This window comes from Cetorhinus maximus, chromosome 1, assembly GCF_964194155.1.
Source record: "Cetorhinus maximus chromosome 1, sCetMax3.hap1.1, whole genome shotgun sequence".
Lineage (NCBI taxonomy): Eukaryota > Metazoa > Chordata > Chondrichthyes > Lamniformes > Cetorhinidae > Cetorhinus > Cetorhinus maximus.
Window position 1 is genome coordinate 154503495 of NC_135879.1, and position 24949 is coordinate 154528443.

Consider the following 24949-nt stretch of genomic DNA (forward strand, 5'->3'; position numbering starts at 1 on the left):
CTTGTCCAAAGTTGTTCTGAGTGGACCTGGGAGTCGGGGAAGTCAAGGATCACAAAACGTTTTCCTCGGAGGTGAGGAAAGCACTGCAGTAAAATGGTGAGGTGGGCAGAATGCAACCCTGCTGATGTCAGCAGCCCCGCAGCCATTTAATACTCCATGGGCTGGAAGTGGGACCGTTGTCCCTCACTGAAATGGTGGCCATGGCTGGGACCACACAGAGTCCCACAGGACAAAGTGTGGTGGGCATCTAGCGTTGGGGACTGGAGGGATGGATCCTGAGGTGCACGTGTGGGAGGGGGTGTTGGTTTGGAAAGGCCAGAGCTTGTGGGTGGGGGGGGGGGGGGGGTAGGGGGTGGAAGGGCCCACAATTGGGAATGGGGGCCTATGAGGGAGGTACCTCCCCCTCATAATTGCGGCTGGACTGAAAGTGGCCCTTAAATGGCTATTAATTAGCCACTTAAAGACCTCAATTGGGGAAAGAGTGGGTGGGCTGCCCTAGGTGTCACCCCCCCTCCCCCCCCACCCCCCTCCAGGTAAAATTGCAGACAGGTTGGAGCATGCAGGTAGGCAGTGGGAAGGCCACCTGGGAATTTTATGAGCCCCCTCGCCTACAAACCTGTCAGCCGGGGCATGTAAAATTCTGCTGATGATGCTCTCTTCAGCTCACCAGTACCTCACTTGTTTTTTGAGATGTGGTTAGAGGCAGAAAACTTTCATGTGTTTGATCAGTCCAACTACACAAATGAGCCTTGAGTGGCTTTGATGGATATAAGATTCACACTCTTAAAAAGATTGAAGAAATTTGCATTTAACATAACAGTGCATAGGAGCATAATGTGCTAATGTTTCCTCAAACTTCATGCCATAATAACAATTGTTGAACCTAAATGCTGAGGACAAAATTCATGCCCAGTTGAAATAACGAAATGGCACCGTTTGTTTTGTCTTCAAATATATTTAAGAAAACGAATTTCAGATAAATTGTGATAATATAGAATTTGCATTTCATTTAACATGTATTGAAGCCCCCAAAATCAATCATATTATTGAGTAGTGAGCCATTTGCACTTTGTAATATAATCCAAACATTGTATCGAGTTCCTAATGGAAAAGAGCAAAAGAATGCATTATTTATTATCATTATTCATTCCAGAAACTTGGCAGAGGAACAATTGTGCAGTACAGTGAGGGATTACAATTCTGTACAATGGGATACTGCTGCTTATTGTAGTACAATAATACACATTTAAGCTAATTTTATGAAGGATTGGAACACTCATTCTGTGCTTGGTACAAATTCAGAAGGTCTAATCTTCATGACTGTGGATTTTAGGGAATACCACCATCCATGCCAGGTATACCAAACAATTCCATCATCTGTCTTTGAAGTAAAAGGTCCTCTGTTGTAATAACGCCCATTCAGGTTGACAGAGTGACATCTACAAAAATCGTTTAACAAACAGGTATATTTTTAAAAATGACTTTCATGCAGTTAACTTATTAATCTGTAAATACAATACAAGATTGCAAATCAAACATTTTATTTTGCTGGCTTAAAGCTAGTTCAGTTTTTGTATTTCAAAATAACATAAGAGTAGTCTATCTATGTAGCCTTAAAAACTAATAGCACAGAAATTACTGTATGCAATAATAGCATAAGAATTAACACTAGTTTCCATTATGTCTTCCTTTGTTTCCTGCTTCTGTGATGTCACCCGTTTCTCTCCTTGTGATCTTTTGTAGATCCATGTTGTTATTCTTTGCCTTATTCTTTTGTCTCTTTAAATCTTTCATTCTTGTGGCAGTTGAATTTATGAATACTGGTTGGTTGCAGTATGGGGTAGTGGTTAAGCAGATGGAAGAAAGGCTTTGACGTGAGGGCACAAGATAATTTTTGGTGATGAGCAGTGATATTACATGGCCACTGGGTTACCAAAACAGAAGTTTTAGGAGCTGGGCTCCACATTCACCATTGAGAACAACTGTAAATAAGTTCATCCCAGCATATGGGGGTGCTCTCGGTGATATGGAACCCAGGGCTTAGGAAATTCCCCATACCTTAGCCACGTTTGAAGCAAACAAAGGGAAAATTGTGGCCTTAGCAAAGACCTGATGTATCTGAGCCCAGTTAATTTCCAGCCCTCTTCCCTGCACTCGCGATCAACTTACCTCTGGGTCTTAAAAAAATTCAATGTCATTATCCTGTTGATAAAGAACTGCTTAAAAAAAATGTAAATATTTATTCTTCAGATGTGGCAAACACTGGCTCCTAAGCATTTCTGATAGCTGTGGCCAGTTGTGATTAGACCTCCTCCAGTTTTCCACTCCTCCAAACCCATCTCACCCCAATCTTCTGACACTTACCTGAGAATCACTGTCAACAAAGCAAAAGGCCTGAATTTGTTTTTGGAAATAGATGAGCTACTTCTGGAGGCACAACAAATGCCGGTAGCTCATTCAAGTTATTGAAATGGGGTCCAAGATCCATTTTGGAGCCAGCCTCAAGCCTTCTGGTTGGGGACCTCGCTGCCTGTGCAATGCTAATTCTGGACCAGAAATTGGTCCCAGTCTAATTTTTACCCCACTACCTCTGGGTTGCTAGTTCGGTACCTTAACCACTATGTTACCATATCTGCCAAATACTCACTGAACATTATTTCTGCCCTACCAGTGATATTTTCATAGATTGCAACTGAAATGAACATTTAGAAGGCAAAATTTTTGCTAATGAGCATTGGAAATTTTTAAAATTTTAAATATTTCTTTTGCTTTAAAGGTAGATACAGTACACAGCCCTGTACAATTAAAAGGAGGATTAATATTATGATGGTTTTATCATTGAAAAATAATTAAATTTGCAATTGCAACAGAGTCAATTTGAGTTTTGGCCATATTTCAATCAGCAATAAATATTATGGAACAGATAATTTGCCCTTTTTAACTGCTTCTATGACCCTTGTTAACTTTCCCCCCCTTCAAGATGAGAAATAACATTCATGGGTAATATTTTAGTGGTTGCTGAATGACAATTTGGAAAATGTACAGCAGCTTAAATCATGTCAGTGCATTTAATTCTTTAGACACCTTCACCTGATGGAATATCTCAGGCAACATTTCCTGGGAAAAATTACATTTATTTTCACGCAGTTTAGTTGTAAGAGAGCAAACTGGAGCAATGAATCTTCAGCTTACATGCAGATATTCAACTCCCCAGTTTCAAATGAAAGTCTGGGTTAAAGTTGCTCCAGTATTTCTCTCTTGCAAAATTAGTTTTTAACATGGCATGGACATTGGAACTTGTTGTGTAATGGATGGAAATCATCCCGTTTTTAAAAAGTAGCAACTATAAAACCTAGAGAATTCTGGACTGGCATTAATGCCAGTAACATATGAACTATATACTTCAGCAAGAAAAATAATTAATTAATCTTTAACAAACCTGTTAAACCACCATCCACCATTATCTTCTTTTGCGCAGTTGCCCTCATAACGGTCATTGTCCCTGTCCTTTGTGCTGAACCTCATACCATTGTGATTGGCCCACCATGCAACCTCTGGATGATAAGTACCACTCAGTGAGTCTCCTGCAGTTCCTGAATACTCACCAAAGCTTAACTGGTATAAATTCTGTGGAATAAAAATAAACAAAGCTCAGATTGGTTTGTTTTCATCAATGTGCTCCTCCAAAGCAATGTTCATCAACAAGAATGCTACCAAAGCTGGTTGAACCTCAGCTCAACCCACTGCCAGATGAAACCACTGCATTGTGCTGTGTCACTGTTGACCCATGTAACAGATCCAGCATGCTAACTTCTTGGTGTGACCTAGATTGTCAGATATGCTGCTTCTCAGAACAAGGATTAAAAACAAGGTAGGCAATTCAACAAGGGCACCTTTGGTACACAGTGGCTGCAGGCTTCTGTCGTGACAGATGTAACTGCAGGTTCTCAACCTGATCTCCTGACCAAGAAATAATGGGGTTCACAGGCCATCAAGAATGGGATGCATAGATTGCTCTCTGCACCTGAAAGAGTAGGCCCAAGGCTCACCAATCTGGGGCCTCTTTTAAACTACATTTGTGAATTGCAGATACCGAGGTGACCCCCGGCAGCTTACTGATGAAGAGGAATTAAAGATCCAATCACTGTGTCCCTCAGGTAAGTAATAAAGATGATTGAGAAGGGCTGCGATCAAGCTGGGAGGGTGCCTAATGGTCTGGAGGGAGGGCAATTAGATGAGAAGAGCGTTCTTCAATTTTGATGGCATTATATGAATGCAAGTTGTTGTTGTCCCATTGTCTTTAACCATTATATTAAGTGGTCCATTAGCTTGGGTAATACACTTGAATTCGCACCACACAAGTGCCAGTTGTTACGACTGGGATGGGAGGAATGCACGAATTATCAAGCCTCACTACTCCGCACATCGTACCATTAATTTAAATGTTTAATTTTCTCACCGAAATGGCCAATTGTATACCTTTACCTCTTGTACCCTGAAGAAAAGAGACACTGACCAAGCTTCTTTCAAAAAACTCAATGATCAATTTATTATAAAACAAAACTTCTTTTAACAAGTTGCAAGTACTGGTTAACATACAATTGTAATCAGGAAGTATAACTATCTATCTCTTCCTAAAGGATTCCCACAGCATACACACGGACAAACACATAGCGTCTGCCTGCAGAGATGGGCTTTGGAGGACGGGCATTATAAAATAAAGGATAAAGTCCGGAGGGTCTCTACGCTGTCAACCTGGAGTTCCGTCGTGTGAAGACTGGCCGCTGGTCCATTGGATGTCTGGAAGTTCTCACCATTGGTCTCGGCTTTACTCTTTCCTATCTTCCTCCCTATGATGGTACCGTTTTAATATATTGATATGACACAGCCAATTCTTTTTCCTACGGTCTGGGGTATTTATCAAATAATTTACTAATGCTCTTAATTACCTTGTATGGACCACTGAACCATGCTTTCAGAGGTTCCCCCTGCAATAGCAATAACACTAACACTTCATCCCCTGGTTGTAATGTTCAGGTTACAGCTTGCTTAATTGCCCATTCTTTCATCTTTGTTTGAGAAATTTTGAGATGCTCTTGAGCCACTTTGCAGGCTCCCGTGAGCTGTTCCTGGAACACGGACACATAATCTAACATTGAGGATTTGTCCTTCTCTCCTAAAAACTGTTCTTTGATTAACTTCAGAGGACTGTAAATTAATTCAAAAGGGCTAAAACCAGTAGATTCATTTGGTGAATTTCGGGTAGCAAATAAAAGACAATCCAGTCCTTTGTCCCAATTATGGATATATTCATGACAATACACTTTAATCATTGTTTTGAGGGTTTGATGGTACCTCCCTAGAGGTCCCTATGTCTGTGCATGATATGCTGTGGACTTTAACTGTTTTATACCCAAACTATTCATTCTGTTCTGAAAAATTTTAGACATAAAATTGGAACCTTGATCCAACTGGATCTCTACTGGTAATGTATATCGAGTACAAAATTGGGTTTAATTTCTCTACCATTACTTTAGCTGTAATTTTCCTTAAAGGGATGGCCTCTGGAAATCAAGTTACCATATCCATAGTAGTAAGAATATACTGGTGTCCTGCTTTCATTTTTGGTAACGGTCACACACAGTCCACTAACACCCTGCTGAATGGTTCCTCAAAAACTGGCATGGGAATTAAGAGTGCCGGTTTGATTGTAGGTTGTAGTTTTCCTACCACCTGGCACCTATGGCACCTTTTCTAAAACCACACCATGTCCTTATGAAGACCTGGCCAGTAAAACTGCTGGTTTATCCATGCTTGAGTTTTCTGTATCCCTGCATGTCCTGCCATAGGAATTTCATGTGCTGTCTGTATCTCTTTACGATATTTGGGCAGCACCACTACCTGATGAACAAGTATCCACTCATCTGCAGGTCTGTGAGGAGGTCTCCACTTACTCATTAGAATTTCACTTTTAATATAATAGCATCTTGGAACTGCCTTAGCTTCAACTTCAGTTTGGGCTGATTGTTCTATCTTACTTAACTCTTGTTGAGCCTCAACTAGAGAAGATTTGTTAAACATCTCTTTCAGAGTATCTAAGTCTTTAAAGAAAGTTTCAGCCAGCCAAGTATCTGCCTGTGGTATCACTTTGACCTTTGATTATAAACTTTGCTTAACCATTGCTTGGGTCATCACACACAAAGGAAAAATTGCTGGAACCTTTTCTTGTAACTGCTCCATCTCTTTAACCGCATTTGGGCTTTCTGTATTTATAGGAGAAGCAACCACCTTTGCTCCAGCTAAATCATTTCCCAGGAGTAAATCAATTCCATTTACGGATGACTTCTGAACAACCCCCATTGTCACTATCCCAGACAATAGGTCACACTCCAAGTGCACCCAGTACAAAGGTATGCGTATATACTCCTTAGTGGAGGTGTTAATAACCAGGGGGCATAGATTTAAGGTAAGGGGAAGGAGGTTTAGAGGGGATTTGAGGAAATTTTTTTTAGCCCAGAGGGTGGTTGGAATCTGGAACATGCTGCCTGAGGGAGTAGTAGAGGCAGGAACCCTCAACATTTAAGAAGTATTTAGATGAGCACTTGAAACACCATAGCATATAGGGCTACGGGCCAAGTGCTGGAAAATGGAATTAGAATAGATAAGCGCTTGATGGCCGGCATAGACATGATGGGCCAAAGGGCCTGTTTCTGTGCTGTATAACTCTATGACTGTGACTAATACCATTGACTAAAACTTTGGCTTTTAATGTGCTGTCTGATGGAAAAGTTATGCCTTTCCCCAGCAAATGTGTTTGGGTGGCTCCCATATCTCAATATGATTATAGGTTTAGATGTCTCATCTGAGGCATAAGGAGTTACTTTTCCTCTCAAAAAATTCTTTACAACTCTCATGTATCTCATTCATCTCACCTGAACTCTCAGCAGTGTTCACACTCTGTTTCACAGCCGCAGTTCACAGGTGGAGTTAACGCTACAACTTGATGTTGTACTTTCAGTCAGTTACCCTTTTCCTGAATCACCCTTACGTACCCTAAAAAGTCCCACATATTTCCCACGAAATTCCAGCACTCGGCACGAACATGTCCCACTTTGTTACAATGGTAATACTTAGGCCTTCGAATATCACTTCCACCCTCAGCATCTTCCTTTCTGGCCCGAGGAGGAGTTTCTGGGGAATTCCCAGCTGTCCTTTCTCTTCTCTGGCTACTTGTTTTTCTCTGCAGCCTGTCTTGCTGTTGTGATTCTCTGGTCTACAACATGGGTTCTAACTTCTGGAGGAAGTGAATTTTTAAATTCTTCCAGGAGAATTATTTCCTAAAATCTTCATATGTTGTCTCTATCTTTAATGCCCGTATCCAATGGTCAAAATTATTCTGCTTTACTCTCTCAAATTCAATATAGGTCTGTCCAGGCTGTTTCCTTATGTTCCGAAATTTCTGCCTGTATGCCTAAGGGGCCAACTCATACGCACTAAGAATAGCCTTTTTACTGCATCATAGTCCACAGAAACCTCTTCTTGTAAAGGGAAGCATAAACTTCATGCCCACCAACCTGCTTTGTAAGTGCAATATCCAGATTTCCTTTGGCCACTTCATTTGCTAAGCTACCTTTTCAAATGAAGGAAAGAATGCCTGTATATCCCTTTCCTCAAACTTTGGAAGGGCTTGCACAAATTTAAACCTCCCCACCAGGCTTTGGGTTGGAGGTTTTTTTCCATCATCAGAACCTTCCTCAGCATCAGAGGCCTCTTTTTTTAAAGCCCAGCCTTTTAAGCTGGTATTTCCTTTCTCATTCCTTCTCTTTCCTCCTTTGCTAACTTCTCTCTCTCTGGAGGTCAGGTTCTCTTATCTTATCTCGCTCCCTTTCTCAATCCTGCCTTTCTGCTTGCTCCCTTCGAAATGCTCTCTCTCTTTCCTTTTCTTTTGCCTCCAAGTTTTTTCATTTGCAACTGAGCCTTAGTCAATTCAATTGACTCACCCCCTGGGGAACATGGTCTCTTTGGTATCCCTTCCAATTTCAAATGCTGCGCTATTATCTCAAACATGTTTGCTTTCCTCACCCCTACAGGTAATCCTAATTCCAATTTATCTGCCAATTTCATTAGCTGAGTCTTGGTTACTTTTTGTAAACCAGTTAGGTTTACACTTTCCATTTGTAGAAAAGTCTTAGCAACTTCCCACACCATTATGTGTAAGAAACCGGGTCTTCGTCCTTTTATCCCTTATCACTTATTATTCCGTGTCCAATCACCCAATGTCTGTGTTTCAAATCCTGCAAGAGCCTCCAATTTATGTTACAACCAGTTTTTAAAAATCCCAGGTTAGCAACCACATGTCCAGATCATGCCATGTCCTTCCATTCTGTAAAAGAAAACTTCTTCAGTTTTGAGATATATGATTCTAATTTCGGCAATGATCATCTCCTTCAAGAGAGAATCCAACCATCTCCCCATGACTTTCAATGGCATTACTGTTGCTGAATCCTCCACTTTCTGGGGTTTACCATTGAGCAGAAACTGAACTAGACCAGCCATATAAATATTGTGGCTATACAAGAGCAGGTCAGGGGCTGGGAATTCTGTGGACAGCAACGCACTTCATGATTCCCTAAAGCCTGTCCACCAGCTACAAGGCAGGAGTGTGATGGAATATTCTTCACTTGCCTGGATGAGTGCAGTTCCAACAACATTCAAGAAACTAGACACCATTGAGGACAAAGCAGCCTGTTTGATTGACACCCCATCCACCACATTCAACATCCGCTCCCTCCACCACTGACACACAGTGGCAACAGTATGTACAAGATGCACTGCAGCAACTCACCAGTGCTCCTTCGACAGCATCTTCCAAGGCCATGACCTCTAACACTTAGGGCAAGGGCAGCAGATGCATGGAAACACTACCACTTGCAAGTTGCCCTTCAAGTCACATACCATCCTGACTTTGAAATATGTTGCTGTTCCTCCACTGTCGCTGGGTCAGAGTCCTGGAACTCCCTCCCTAACAGCACTGTGGATGTATCTACACTACATGGATTGCAGTGGCTCAAGAAGATGGCTCACCACCACTTTCTCAAGTTAATTAAGGATGGGGAATAAATGCTGGCCGAGACAGCAATGCCCATGTTCTGAGAGAGAATTTTAAAAATCATCTAATCCATGGATAAACTTGATACATTTTTGACAAGGTTGGTATTTAGATCACTTAACAGCACTTGCTCTTTTTCAAAGCCTGTAAAAAGACTAAAGCAAAATACTGCAGATGCTGGAAATCTGAAAAAAATCTTTGAAGAAGGGTCCGTTAACTCTGTTTCTCTCTCCACAGATGCTGTCACACCTGCTGAGTTTTTCCAATATTTTCTGTTTTTATTCCAGTAAGAAGATTGTCAGGGAAACAAGTTGCAATTTAAAAGCATATAAACTGGTCTAACATTACAGATTATAACAAAGCAAAGAACACACCATAAATTTGCTCATCCCAGTCATTTCTTCATCCTCACCTGCTCATTTTGAACTCTGAAACTTCTATACTGGGCGTATTGTTTTCCACCATCCCAGTCAGAGAGATCAAATTTCACAGTATAGTCTCCTGATAGAAAAAAAATGAAAAGTTTAATTTTCTGTCTATTCTTGTGTATCTGTTTCAACCATTCCAAGCACCAATACAAAAAATGTTTCCTAACTTTTTTTTCAGTGATAACTATAAATTAATTTATCATCACTCATTTTTTTCCAGCCAGAAGGAGTAGTTTTCCTCGATTTACTTCAGGAAAATCCTTAATCTTTTTTAAATCTCTATTAATTCTCTTCTTTGCTTCAGTCAAAATAGTTTGAGGCTAAAAAACAGAGCCACCCAGGTTAATATAAAAGCAAAAAACTGTGGATGCTGGAAATCCAAAACAAAAACAAAAATACCTGGAAAAACTCAGCAAGTCTGGCAGCATCTGCGGAGAGGAACATAGTTAATGTTTCGAGTCCGAATGACCCTTCAACAGAACTAAGTAAAAATAGAAGAGAGGTGAAATATAAACTGGTTTAAGGGGGGGTGGGACAAGTAGAGCCAGTGATAGGTGGAGATAACCAAAAGATGTCACAGACAAAAGGACAAAGAGGTGTTGAAGGTGGTGATATTATCTAAGGAATGTGCTAATTAAGGGTAGAAAGCAGGACAAGCAAGGTACAGATAGCCCTAGTGGGGGTGGGGTGGGGTGGGGTGAAGGAATCGAAAAAGGCCAAAACGTAGAGATAAAACAATGGATGGAAATACATTTAAAAATAATGGAAATAGCTGGGAAAAGAAAAATCCATATAAATTGTTGGGGAAAAAAAAAGGGGGGGATCGGAAAGGGGGTGGGGATGGAGGAGAGAGTTCATGATCTAAAATTGTTGAACTCAATATTCAGTCCGGAAGCCTGTAAAATGCCTAGTCGGAAGATGAGGTGCTGTTCCTCCAGTTTGCGTTGAGCTTCACTGGAACAATGCAGCAGGCCAAGGACGGACATGTGGGCATGAGAGCAGGATGGAGTGTTGAAATGGCAGGCGACAGGGAGGTCTGGGTAATGCTTGCGGACAGACCAAAGGTGTTCTGCAAAGTGGTCACCCAGTCTGCGTTTGGTCTCTCCAATGTAGAGGAAACCGCATTGGGAGCAACGAATGCAGTAGACTAAATTGAGGTAAGTGCAAGTGAAATGCTGCTTCACGTGAACGGAGTGTTTGGGCTGTTGGATGGTGAGGAGAGGGGAAGTGAAGGGGCAGGTGTTGCACCTTCTGTGGTTGCATGGGAAGGTGCCGTGGGAGGGGGTTGAGGTGTAGGGGGTGATGGAGGAGTGGACCAGGGTGTCCCGGAGGGAACGATTCCTGCGGAATGCCGCCAAGGGGGGTGAAGGGAAGATGTGTTTGGTGGTGGCATCATGCTGGAGTTGGTGGAAATGGTGGAGGATGATACTTTGAATGCGGAGGCTGGTGGGGTGATAAGTGAGGACAAGGGGGACCCTATCATGTTTCTGGGAGGGAGAGGAAGGTGTGAGGGCGGATGCGCGGGAGATGGGCCGGACACGGTTGAGGGCCCTGTCAACCACCATGGGTGGAAAACCTCGGTTAAGGAAGAAGGAAGACATGTCAGAGGAACTGTTTTTGAAAGTGGCATCATCAGAACAGATGCGACGGAGGCCAAGGAACTGAGAGAATGGGATGGAGTCCTTACAGGAAGCAGGGTGTGAGGAGCTGTAGTCGAGGTAGCTGTGGGAGTCGGTAGGCTTGTAATGGATATTGGTGGACAGTCTATCACCAGAAATTGAGACTGAGAGGTCAAGGAAGGGAAGGGAAGTGTCAGAGATGGACCATGTGAAAATGATGGAGGGGTGGAAATTGGAAGCAAAATTAATAAATTTTTCCAGGTCCAGACGAGAGCATGAAGCAGCACCGAAGTAATCATCGATGTACCGGAGAAAGAGTTGTGGGAGGGGGCCGGAGTACGACTGGAACAAGGAATGTTCCACATACCCCATAAAGAGACAGGCATAGCTGGGGCCCATGCGGGTACCCATAGCCACACCTTTTATTTGGAGGAAGTGAGATGCCTGGATTTCTAACAGCAGTCATAATGCCTTCATTCGGCAGCAGTCCACTGTGCCATCTGCATTTGTGCCAATACGACAAAGCAGAGGGTGGTTACTGGGCAACAAGACCTGGTGTTCAACTCATGTATACAGACAGCACGCATATAATGAAAGCCATGCTAATACACGAAATGTGATAAAGCAAATTATTGATGTGCTGAAACTGCCTGGACCATTCTGGATTAACCCTGCAATTGGCAGAGTAAGTGTGAAGACTCATAGTAATCTATTGCATGCAGCACAGTCTCACCATCATGAGAGCACAGCCTTTGCCACCAGCTATACAGTGAGCAGCTGAGGAGCAAGAGGACGAACAGATGGAAGAGGAAGGAAGGAGGCAACCAGCCCATTTCTGGCCAGGCTCCCGTGAACAACTCATTCAACTGCAATACCAGTAAACCCACCCCAATTCCCCATTCGCCAACAATCTGACAATTTAATGGTCTGCAACAGAGGGAAGGTAAAGCGTCCATTTGGCCACAATGCAAAGATAAAGGCCAACACAAAATAAAAACTCCAAACCAAATGTAGGAATTAAAGCATGCCATATTGCATACAAACATCAACTAATCACCCATGTGCATTTCCATGTGTCATTGCCTATCCTATTGTTTCTAGGCAGTACTACCCTAGACACTACAGCATAGTCGGACTACCTCAAGTAGTTCTGGCCACAGTACGCCCAGTTTTGGACCGCAACATCTTGGCATAGTTGGCAGCCGTCTGGGCTGGCTGGCTAATAGACAACAGCAAGGGCACTACTGGAGGGAAGATGAATGCTGTCATTCTGCAAGAGGACAACAGGTTTGTGCACCATGGAGTTACTACTGCCCCTGGGGCAGCATCCCAGTAATCTGTTGCTGGGCTGATTGTTGGACTGCTGTGAAACCCTGAAAGCCCCTTTGAACACTGGTATTTGTAGCCATGATGGCAGCAGTTTGAGCTTACACAAATTTAAATATCCCCCCCACAAGACATTGGTTGGTTTCTTGTTTGTGCTGCATTGAAAGCTAAAACATTGACCAGCAGTTGCACATAATGGATGGGCCCATGTGTTTTTATGGAATTGGTCGCCATTTCCATGCTGGAGAGAATGGGTTCCAAGCTCTCTGCAAAACCCTGAAACAAACTGGTGCTGGATTTCTCTATGTTCTTTGGAATTACACACTGGTTTTCTGAAAGGCCTGCCAATGCACTAAATACTGCAATGGGCACGCGCATCAGCCTTCCTTTTATAACTCACACCATTGAAGTCCTCATCAAATTCCTCTGCACAGAACTGATGGGTGACCTTTCCCTCTGGTGAACTGGCACCCTTTCCCCCATCCCTGCTGGAGGTTACTTGTGCCAGGTATCTTACCACATACAGATTCCACCTCTATGCTATCCTCTAAATTATATACAGTGTCAGTATCTTAGCTGGTGACTGCGAGTATGAAATTGAGTGATGGTGTTTGTTCAACAACAGTGCCTTGTTGCGCTTCCACCTGTTGCTATTCCTCTACTGTCCAGCCAGGTGCCAATTCTTGGCTATCTGAAGGGAGAAAGGCATGTGAGTAGGGTTGTGATGAGGTGAGGCCAGGGAAAGCAAGAGGTGCATGCTTACATCGTGTGGTTTGTAAATCAGAAGAGAGTGCAGGATGAGGGGAAGTGGGTGAGAATACAGTTATCTTCGATCGTTTCAGTCCCACCGTTGACCTTGTTCTCAGCAATGGACACTCCAGTGTGTCGAGCACTATCTCCTCCATGAGGATAAAAACATGTAGCTGCATCTGGTTATGTTCTGCTGCCTTGAATTTGTTCCTTCTGGTCTGCAAGAGATGTCTTGTCAGTGAGTGTGGTGCAATGTGTTTGGATAATGCGGCTGGCAGTGTGTGTGAGCTGGGAGATGTGGACATGAGGCCTGGAGCAGTGTTAAGTATGTGAGGGTGAGGTAAAACTCTGAATGTAGGTGAGTTGTGATTGATAGAGATTGTTGGTAGGTGAGAAAGTGATGAGTTGAGCAGTATGTGAGGCTAGAGGTGCAGTTGGTAGGAAATGGCATTTGAAGATACATCCACAGCCTTGGTCACTCATATGAAGTTATTGGCCCAGATCTTCCGATCAGGATCAGAAATCCTAGTTCTGATCCTGATCAGACAAAATAAAAATGCACACTTATCTTCCACCGATATTTCAGGGTAATTTTCTGATGGAGGATCCTTCTCATCTGATCCAGTGCAGCAAATCTCGTAGGGAGCAGCGCAGAGAATCCATACAGAAACTACAGCCCCTTTTTATGGCACCAACTGCCATATTCTGGTAAGTGAGGAGTTTAAATGTCCCAAAGCTGCTTTGAAGGCAGCAATGGAGAGAAAGTAAGTGTGTAAGCTAAGTGAGTAAGGGGGTCGCGTGGGTAAAGTAAATGCGTAATAGAAGGTAGGGTGGCAGGTGGTCCTGGGTGGGGGGGATGGTGTTAGGTCTAGTCAGGTCAGTGGGAAGTCAAGTGGTGCGACTAATCAGGGGTGGGGAGGGGGGGGGGGAGTTGGGTGATGGGGGCTGGTCAGGGGTTTGAGGGGGTTGTAGTCTGCTGCGGGGGAGGGGGGGTGGGGAGCGGGAGGGGGTTAGTGTGAGTGATTTGGGTTCAGTTGTGTAGTTACCCAGGTTTTAGACTAGGTTTTTTCCTATTTAACATTTCCTGAGTAACTATTCGGATAAGTAAGTTGGAACTGTCTGAAGTCTCTGACTTTAATTCAGAGTTGGAGATTTTTTCGGAGAATCCCAGGAGCAGGGGAACTGCCCATTAGAAGTTAAGACTTCCCGGGCAATTCCTATGGAGTCTTTGCATTGGAACTTCCGAGGGGTCCCACAGCAGATCTTCCAGGGTATGTCCGGTCTCTAATTATCCGGTGACTTAGTAAGGTGAATAGGGAGCAGCTGTTCCCCTTAGTTGAAGGGTCAGTCAGAAGGGGGCATAAGTTCAAGGTGAGGGGCAGGAGGTTTAGGGGGGATGTGAGGAAAAACTTTTTAACCCAGAGGGCAGTGACTGTCTGGAATGCACTGCCTGGGAGAGTGGTGGAGGCAGGTTGCCTCACACCCTTTAAAAAGTACCTGGATGAGCACTTGGCACGTCATAACATTCAAGGCTATGGGCTAAGTGCTGGTAAATGGGATTAGGTAGGTAGGTCAGGTGTTTCTCACGTGTCGGTGTAGACTCGATGGGCTGTAGGGCCTCTTCTGCACTCTGATTCTGTGATTGGAAGATCTGGGCCAGCACCTCATCCAGGTCCTTAGGGCTTGACTCATGACAGTGGCTGCCACAGCTATGCATTCCCACTGCTTTCTGATAGTATGTCCGGATGGCTTTCTGGCCCCCTGAGGAATGTAGACCCCCCTCTTCCTCTCACCCTCCTCCATTAAGGTCCCCAGTGTGCTTTGAGAATCATGGAACATGCTCTTTTCCCTGTTGTGCCACAATTCACTTTTCTTACTATTCAGTCTCTTCCATAAACATCTGCTCCAGCCAGGATGCACTTTCCCTTTAAGTAGTGCAAGCTAGCTTGAAGCGATGCAGCTTGGCACAAACTTACTGAGTTCCTGCTGAGGCTTACGTCCATGCAACAGCGCATTTGGCACGCAGCAATTATACAAATTAGCAGGCAGCACGAAGTTCATGGAGCAGACTCAAGGGACCGAATGGCCTGCTCCTTCTCCTATTTCTTATGTCCTTATGGCGGAATCAGAGGCAATGGGCGCAAATTAAGTATACATCATGATCCCTGTGCCCATTTTCAGCTGCTGTCAAATTTTGCCTCACCCCCAACCCCCAAGTTTCTTCAATTTCCTATAATTATAGTTTCCCATCCCTGGCCCCTTTGTGGCATTTCTACACTGTACTCTCACAATGGATTATATATAAGTTTAAGTCTGAGATCAATATATTTTTGATAGCTAAGGATATTAAGAGATATAGAATCAAGTTGAATTGATGGAGTCAGGATTAACGATCAACCATGATCTCACTGAATGGCAGAACAGGCTTGGGGAGGGCTGAATGACTGACTCCTGTTCCTACATTCCTTTAATTAAAAATACTTTAAAAGCTTTAAATAAAAACTGAAGGAAAAACTCAAAGAAAAACCTTAACATACTTCTAAAAATCTAACATATACACTTAAATTACACATTATATTATATTGCTTACAGTTTGCTTCAGGTTCATTGTGTTCTGCAAGTCTGGTCAGGCCAGTCCAGGCCTCAATGTCTATTCCAGTAAGGATTTTTTTTCACTAGGTAAGCCAAAAGGGGATAGGGAGGTCAATGGGGCCATGCAGCAAATTGCCCCACTGCCTCTATCACAAAATGGGGCACTGTATGAGGTCATTGACAACCTCCCCCGCCTCTTCCTCCACCCCTACTATTATTTGCATTGCATGGGGTGAGGATGTGGTGGCTTAAAAAGTCCATGTTCAGTGGAGGCAAAGGAAAATCTCCAAAGCAGTTTTCGGGGTAGTGATTTGGTGGTAGAAATGAGTGGGTTCCCAGAGGAAAATCCAACCCACGGTAACAAATGCATTCAACAAAATAATTTTTAAAAAACATTTTGAGTAATTCTGGTGACTCTGAATCAATCCTGTAAGCTTTACTTTAGATGCATTCAAATGATCTTTTCATCATATTTCTCCACATGTTCCCATTTTCAATTTTATGTTGAAGCACCCATATGGAAAATACTAAAAGGCTTCAAAAAATTGACAATTCGGAGAGATGTAAAACTAGATGTCTATTCGCAATCACCCGTTTTACATTATTGTACAAAGTTAAGATCTATCCATCATTCTTTTGCCAAACAGGTAACCATCAAACAAACCAGTTGGCATATAAAGATGACTGACTGAGCAAGACCTCCTGCCTATATACACCTATAGACCTATGGCATATAGATGGCTGCACAAAACCAATTTTCCTGTTTAGTTAAGAGTGTAATGTGAGCAGGATGTGGAGCAAAATTGGGCTGGAAGCAGTTCTACCAGTCCCTGGCACCCCATGTCACTTCCACCTAAAGTGACAATGAATATAAAATAGGGGGGAATTTGTCTCCCTTCATCTGACAGAAAATATGCAGAATAGGGGTTGTGGGGGGAGAGTCGGGGACAGTTGGGTGAAGGGGCTAGTCAGGTCGGGCCAGCGGGTCTGGGGTGAGTCGGGTGTTGGGGGTTAAAATCAGGCACCTGTTTTTGCCACACTATTCCTGCCCTGCAGCAGAATTTAACACTTCTGTTTTTGTTGGTGACTGAGGTGTCCATTTGGTTCAAGTGAAAGCACCATGAATGCATTCAAATCAGATTCCTGTGATGTATATTGGACAGCAACGGCAATCAAAGATGGTCTCAGCAAAAATGATCAAGAGTTGTCAGTTTGACATACAAACCCAACTGGTTTACCAATGTTCTTCATGGAGGGAAATCTGCCTTCCTTATCCTGTTTGTGACTCCAGCCTCACACTAACAGGTTCGACTCTTAACTCTTAAACTGTAGCATAGATAGGAAGAAAGTAACTGAAGTAAATTAACTGAATAACATAAGTTAGAATGGTGGGACAGGCTTTATGTTGCAGCTGTGAGATAAGGGAGCTTTTAGACATCAAGGCAATCCATGACAAATGTGTCTGCAGGAAGTGTAAGCAGCTTGAGGAATTCCAGATCAGGATTATTGATCTGGAAGTTGAAATGCAGACACTGCGCAACATAAATGGGGGGGAGAAAAACCTGGATACTTTGTTCCAGATGACAATCACATTTATTAGAAGAGGGTCATCTGTTTTGGTCAGCACTGAGGGACATGAGGATGTGACTGTCAGTGAGGCAGGTAATGGGACTGAGCAGATAGTAGGGGAGGAGCCTCAGGCTTTGGAATTGTCAAACAGGTTTGAGGTTCTCACGTGGATGAAAGCGAAATCTGCAAGGTGGGTGAGCTAGCTGGCCATGGCATTATGGTACAGGAAGCCGTTCAAGTGGCTGGCTGGCAGAAAGCAGAGAGTATGCATAAATGGGTCTTTTTCTGATTGGCAGGATGTGATATGTGGCGTCCCACAAGGGTCTGTTCTGGGGCCTCAAATTTCATGATTTACATCAATGACTTAGACGAGGCGAGTGAAGACATGGTAGCTTAATCTGCAGTTGACACAAAGATAGGTAGGAAAGTATGTTGTGAAGAAGACATGAGGTTGCAGATGGATATAGATAGGTTGAGTGATTGGGCAAAGATCTGGCAAACGGAGTTTAATGTGGGAAAATGTGAAGTTGTTCACTTTGGCAAGAAAAACAAAAAAGCAGAGTACTACTTAAATGGAGAACGGCTGCATAATTCTGAGGTGCAGCGGGATCTAGGTGTTCTAGTACACGAGTCACAAAAAGTTAGCATGCAGGTACAGCAAGTAATTAAGAAGACTAATGGAATGCTATCTTTTATTACGAGAGGAATTGAACATAAAAGTAAGGATGTTATGCTTCAGTTATACAGGGCATTAGTGAGACCGCACCTTGAATACTGTGTGCAGTTTTGCCTCCTTATTTAAGGAAGGATGTAAATGCATTGGAGGTGGTTCAAAGGAGGTTTACTAGATTGATACCTGGAATGTCTTATGAGGAAAGGTTGGATAGACTAGGCTTGTTTCCACTGAAGTTTAGAAGACTGAGGGGTAATTTGATTGAAGTATACAAAATCCTGAATGTCCTTGACAAAGGTGGACATCGAAAGAATGTTACCTCTTGTGGGTGAGTCCAGAACTAGGGGACACTGTTTTAAAATTAGGGGTCGCCCTTTTAGGACAGAGATGAGGTGACATTTTTTCTCTCAGAGGGTTGTGCATCTTTGGAATTCTCTGCCTCAGAAGGTGGTGGAGGTGGGGGTCATTGAATATTTTTAAAGCAGAGGTAGATAGATTCTTGTTAGGCAAGGGAATCAACGGTTATCAGGGTTAGATGTGAATGTGGAAATCGAAACACAAGATCAGCCGTGATCTTACTGAATGGCAGAGCAGGCTCAAGGGGCAGAATGGTTGACTCCTGTTCCTATTTTTTATGCCCTCTGAAGTAATCAACTAAGCCACGCAGTTGTATCAGACTGCTGGACTACATCGATTCAGAAAGAAGATCAACCATCAATTCCTTCAGGCAACTGGAGATGGGCAAAAATTGTCAGCTTGGCCATTGAATCTAACATCCCAAAAATCAATTTTAAAAAGTGGACAAAATATAACTTCTCAAAAATGGACAAAATTTAATTATTTTGGCACAATGATCATGTTTGAAAAGAGTAATGGAAAATACAAGAGATATTAAAAAGTTCTGATATTGTGATGCCAAGCTTGGGCATTAATATCCTTTATCTGTTCAAAAGAAGGATAGGCTGAGGTTGGTAAGAATCCTATCATATTGGAATGCTGAAAAAGTATTAATTAGAGTAGGAGACTCCTTTCTGCCATTGTGAGAAAAAAAGCCAGAACACTCAATCCTTGATGACATTTTTATAGCATGAGGGGCTTGAAATTTCACTGCAGGGCTTTTGGAGATGATCTGGGCAGGACATAACTTCTGCCCATCCCATGGAAACAACTCTGACCCCAGCCTACTTTCCAGGGATGGGATATTTAAATATTTTGAGCAGGTGCTTATGACATTCATGGCATGACTGGGGTGCCAGCCTCAAGAGTAGGAATGGAAAATCGCTGTGCATAAGTGCATACTGCAGCATAAATGGTTTTAGTTTTGCTGCACAATCAATTTTAAAAATAAAAATGTGCTAGATGGTCTGCAGTAGGGAAACTAGTCATTTAACTCTTAAACTCCACTGAAGCCCTTGGCAATGCTGAGTCCCAGAGTCAAAGAGGCATCCTTTGTGTGCAGTGTTCATTTTGTTTTAAACTCTGAAGGCATTAGAATTGATTTCTATTGTAATGAGAGTGCTGCTAGGAAATCAGGGCAGTTATTATAACCTGAAATATCAATTCCTATTTCAGTTAGAACTATTTAAAAAGATATTGACATACTTACCCTGTGACGTAAGATAATTCAAGTTATCATTTCCAATCCAATATTCTCCATTGAGATTTTGGAAGTTTCCAAAACCTTGCTTGTAATCAGACCAGACTCTAGAAAAAAATGAGCAATGTATTACATTTCATTGTTGTTCAGAAGTAAATACATAACAGTATGTATTGGAAAGGGCTAACCTTTAATGGACACCTTAGATAAAGTCCTCATCTGGGGTTATTTCAAAAACAGGATTTAGTGCCTTACTGAAAACCTGCATGCTGTGGACCGTGAACCAAACCTCACTTTAATTGTTGAAAATGATTTAGGACCTAGCACAATTGAGTATTCAACTGCTGATAAACTCAAGATGTTATAATGGGATGATATCAAATTAACTTCCAGTGATAATCTTGTATGTCTTCAAGCTTGACAAGAATGCGCATGCATTATTAATTTTATAAATGCATATCCATTATTAATTACATGCTAACATCCATTATTGATTATACACCAACATCCATAATGCATTAGACATGGAAACACATCAATGCATTAATTGCATTTAAACAGTAACCCCCTGTAAAATATAGACATTTGCCCAAAATTCCTGGGCTTGGGAAGATAAATAAGATTTATGTCAGGGAGATAGAAATTTGGTGAAGAATACACTTCTGCTGGGATTCTGAGCCGTTTACTGATTGGGGGAGTTGGGGAAGGGTGGATGGGTAGATGGGGTGGTGTGGCATGTGTGGTGTGCATAGGCAGATAGTTATTTACAAGTTTGCAATGAAGTGTTGAAATTAGCATCAGCTGATGGCAATGATTAACTATATCACGAGAAAATTAAGGAGCCAAACATAAAACATTTTCATTTCATGTGTCAACACTGCCTATTTGGCATAAAAAGGGACTTCAGTAAAAATTAATAATTAAAAGTATTTAAAAAGTTATTGATCTATTTTTGTTGATTTCTTCAATTTTTGCAAACAGCGATTGAAGGCTTAATTGGAGGAACTATCTAGAAATATTTGATGGAGCAACTAGAGTGAGCAAACTCAATTCAAATAAATAGCTAAAATCAGCCCCCCATATTCCCCACCTCTCGCTGGGGCCTGCCAGCCTGGCGATACCACAGACTTACCTGAAGTCTGTCCTCCGTGAGCTCCTCTTCTTCAGGGACTGCCTGTAGTCCCAGCAGTGGCCACCGCTTGTACCTGCTGCTGCCGGGACTACAGAGCGGCTGGCCAATTGGCTCGGCCGGCAGCTCTCTGAGGTGAGACATCCTCCCTGGATGGCAGAATTCTTGCCCTTAGCCAAGTGTTAAGCGGGTGCAGGGTAGCTAGCCTTCCATTGGCAGGCTTCCAACCAACTTTTCAGCTGGGGGGTATGGGGAAAACAGCGCCTTGTAAAATCCAGTCCTAGGTTCTGAGTACCTTATTTTAACACCCATTACATTTTACAATAAATTTCAGATGCTAGCATTGTTTTCGTAAAGACAATTATAACTCATTTAAGAAGTTAGTCTATCAAAGCAACACATCTTTAAGAAACATTTTTAAACCCATAAACTAGGAAGGATCCAGCTCAATTAGTAATGGTTACAAGTGTTAGTTTCCGATAACAGCAACTTCAGGATGAAACAAATTTCAATGGAAAATTGGATTGTCACGATTTGGGGAGGAACGTTGAAAATTTTTACCAAAAGAGGGAAGGATCAATGATATTGGAATGTTTTATAAAGGATAATCTCAGCAGTATAATAAACACCAACCCCTCTCCATCAGATACATTGTTCAAATAGACATTTATTTTGTTTATTATTCCTTCTCATTTTTAAAATAATTTTTTCTCAGATTAATTTGTTCAAACACACTCAAGATGTGTTATCTAATGTAATTTGTTTAAAACTAATACAAAACCTGTCAAAGTTTTCAGTGCCATCAGTCCGTCTCTGGATGACAGTCCAGCCACCACCATCTGTCATGTCACAGTATACGATGAAGCTTGTGGGAGATGCCAATGGCTGAATTCTGTAAAATCTACTCCTCCTATTTCCACTGTTGTAGATCTCTGCACAATCTTTACCAAAAATAAAATTTCAGAATTTGCTCAGTTAGCATTATTCCTGAGGAGGAGGTTAAAGGATGGGGGGGATAAGTATAGGGGAATAGGGAGAAGGACAGAAAATAGAGTGATAGGGAAGGGCAAGGAAGAAAGGCGACAGGGGAAGAGGGTGGGAAGATGAGGGGTTGGGTGGGAGAAATAGTGAAGGAATGCAAGGACAACGGAAATTCTCTCAGTGGGGGGGAAAGGGAGGGGATTCGTTCTTGAGATGGGGGTGACAATTCAATCACTGGTGGGGATGGCGGTGGTGGCTAAAAGTGAAATTGAGCTGGGGGATAGGAAAGCAGGTGTGTCACTGAAGTGGGGTACACAGCAAGGAATTGTGGGATGCCACTGTTGTCACTATGACTTTAGACTTCCAGCACAGCAGAGAGTCCTGAGGCTTGAATCTCATAACGTCATTTAGCATACCTGCCTGCAGAGGGCTCAGATTCCTGGGGTCATGAACCAGACAACAATGGTAGGGGATGCTACATGGTAGAAATCCAAAGCATCTTATTTTTTCTTTATTCATTCATGGGATATGAGCGTCACTGACAAAGCCAGCATTTATTGCCCATCTTCATTGCCCTTGAGAAAGTGGTGGTGAGCCACCTTCTTGAACCTTTGCAGTCCATCTGGTGTAGGTACAGCCACAGTTCTGTTAGGGAGAGAGTTCCAGAATTTTTACCTAGTGAAGGAACAGCGATATGGCCCCGAGTCAGGTTGATGTGTGGCTTGAAGAGGAACTTTCAGCTGGTGGGTGTTCCCATGCATCCACTGCCCTTGTCCTTCTAGGTGGTGGAGGTTGTTTGTTGGAAGGTACTACTGAAGGAACCTTGGAAGTTGTTGCAGTACATCTTTTAGATGGTACACACTGCATCCACTGTCCTCCGTGGTAGAGGGAATGAATGTTTAAGGTAGTGGATGGGGTGCGATCAAGCGGACTGATTTCTCCTGGATGGTGTTGAGCTTTTAGAGCTGCACCCATCCAGGCATTTACAGACTATCACACTCCTTACTTGTGCCTTTTAGATGGTGTACAGGCTTTGGGAAGTCAGGAGGTGAGTTACCTGCCCGGAATTTCCACCCTCTGACCTGCTGTTGTAGCCAAAGTATTTACATGGCAGGTGCAGTTCAGTTTCTTGTCAATGGTAATCCCCAGGATGTTGATGGTGGAGGATTCAGCAATGGTAATGTCATTGAATGTCAAGGGGAGATGGTTCGATTGTTTCTTGTTGGAGATGATCATTGCCTGGCTCTTGTGTAACATGAATGTTTCTTGCCACTTTATCAGCCCAGGCCTGAATATTGTCCAGGTCTTGCTGCATGTGGGCATGGACTGTTTCAGGTCTGAGGAGTTCTGAATAGTAATGAACACTGTGCAATAATCAGCTAAAATTCCTACTTCTGATCTTATGTTGGAGGGAAGGTCATTGATGGCTGGGCTTAGGACACTACCCTGAGGAACTTCTGCAGCAATGTCCTGGGGGTGAGATCATTGACCTCCAACTACCACAACCACCTCCCTTTGTGCTAGTTATGATTCCAACCATTAGAGAGTTTTCTCCCTGATGCCCATTGACTCCACTTTTGCTTGGGCTCCTTGATGCCAGACTCGGTCAAATGCTGCCTTGATGTCAAGGACAGTCACTTTCACCTCACCGCTTGAATTCAGCTCTTTTGTCCACGTTTGGACCAAGGCTGTAATGAGGTAAGGAGCTGAGTGGCTCTGACGAAACCCAAACTGAGCGTCAGTGAGCAGGTTATTGCTGAGTAAGTACCAGTTGATAGCACTGTCAATGACAGCTTCCATCACTTTGCTGATGATCGAGAATAAACTGATGGGGCAGTAATTTGCCGGATTGGATTTGTCCTGCTCTTTGTGGACAGGGTGTACCTGGGAAATTTTCCACATTGTCGGGTAGATTCCTGTGTTGTGGCTGTACTGGAACAGCTTGGCTAGGAGCATGGCTAATTCTGGAGTTATAGAGTTTTCAGTACCACAGCTGGGATGTTGTCAGGGCCCAGAGCCTTGACTATATCCAATGACCTCTGATGTTTCTTGATATTACGTGGAATGAATCATGTTGCTTGAAGGTTGGTATCTGTAATGTTGAGGATCAGGAGAAAGCCAAGATGGATCATCTACTTGGCACTTCTGGATGAAGATGGTTGCAAATGCTTCAGACCTATCTTTTGTATTAACATGCTGGACTCCCTCCTCATTGAGGATGGGGATGTTTTGGAGCCGCCTCCTCTGGTTACTTATTTAATTGTCCACCACTCTTCGTAACTGGATGTGGCTGAACTGCATAGTGTAGATCTGACCCGTTGGTTATGGAATTGCTTTGCTCTGTCTTTTATGTGCTGCTTTTGCTGTCTAGCATGTATGTAGTTCTGTGTTGTAGCTTCACCAGGTTTTCCTGGGGCTACACCTGGCATGCTCTCCTGCACTCCTCATTGAAAGCAGGATTGATCCCCTGGTTTGATGGTAATGCTACATTGAGAGACATACTGAGCCGTGAGGTTACAGATTGTGGTTGAGTACATTTCTGCTACTGCTGATGTCCCACAGTACCTCATGGATGTACAATTTTTGGCTGCTAGATCAGTTCTGAATCATTTATGCAGTGCCACATAACACGATAGATGGTATCTTCAGTGTGAAAATGGGACTTCGACCACACAAGGACTGTGCAGTGGTCACTCCTGCAATACTGTCATGGACAGGTAGATTGGTGAGGGGCAGGTCAAGTAAGTTTTTCCCTCAACACCTGCTGCAGGCCTCTGGATTCTGGCAGATATGTCCTTCAGGACTTGGCCAGTTCAGTCAGTAGTGATGCTACCCTCAGTTCTTCTTTCAAATGGTGTTCAACATTGTGGTAATCAGCAGGAGGTGTCCTTGACCTGATGCCATCAAAGTCAATGTTGAAGACTCAGGTTACTCCCTCTAACTATATTCCACTGTGCAGTCACCTTTGGTGGGTCTGGCCTACTGATATGACATGACATACCCAGGGATCATAATGGAGTAGTCTTAGACATTGGTTGTTTGGTGTGATTCAGTGAGTCTGACTATGACAAGCTGTTGCTGAAGTAGTCTGTGGGCCAGCTCTCCCACCTTTTGCAGAGGAGGACTTTGCATCCCATTTCAATAAGCAATTGAGAATCCACCACATTGTTGTGAGT

The 24949-nt window shown here is 43.0% G+C and overlaps 1 protein-coding gene across 1 annotated transcript in view; it reads right to left on the minus strand.

The window, feature by feature from the left end:
* Positions 1-1102: 1102 nt before the first annotated feature.
* Positions 1103-24949, minus strand: part of fgl1 (fibrinogen-like 1) — a 37215-nt gene continuing 13368 nt past the window's right edge. The window contains exons 4-8 of the mRNA XM_078548465.1: positions 21574-21733; positions 19673-19770; positions 9522-9610; positions 3440-3627; positions 1103-1439 (exon numbers count right to left, since the gene is read on the minus strand). Coding sequence (XP_078404591.1) covers positions 1277-1439; positions 3440-3627; positions 9522-9610; positions 19673-19770; positions 21574-21733 — 698 coding nt within the window. The 3' untranslated portion in view covers positions 1103-1276. The remainder of the gene's footprint in view (positions 1440-3439; positions 3628-9521; positions 9611-19672; positions 19771-21573; positions 21734-24949) is intronic.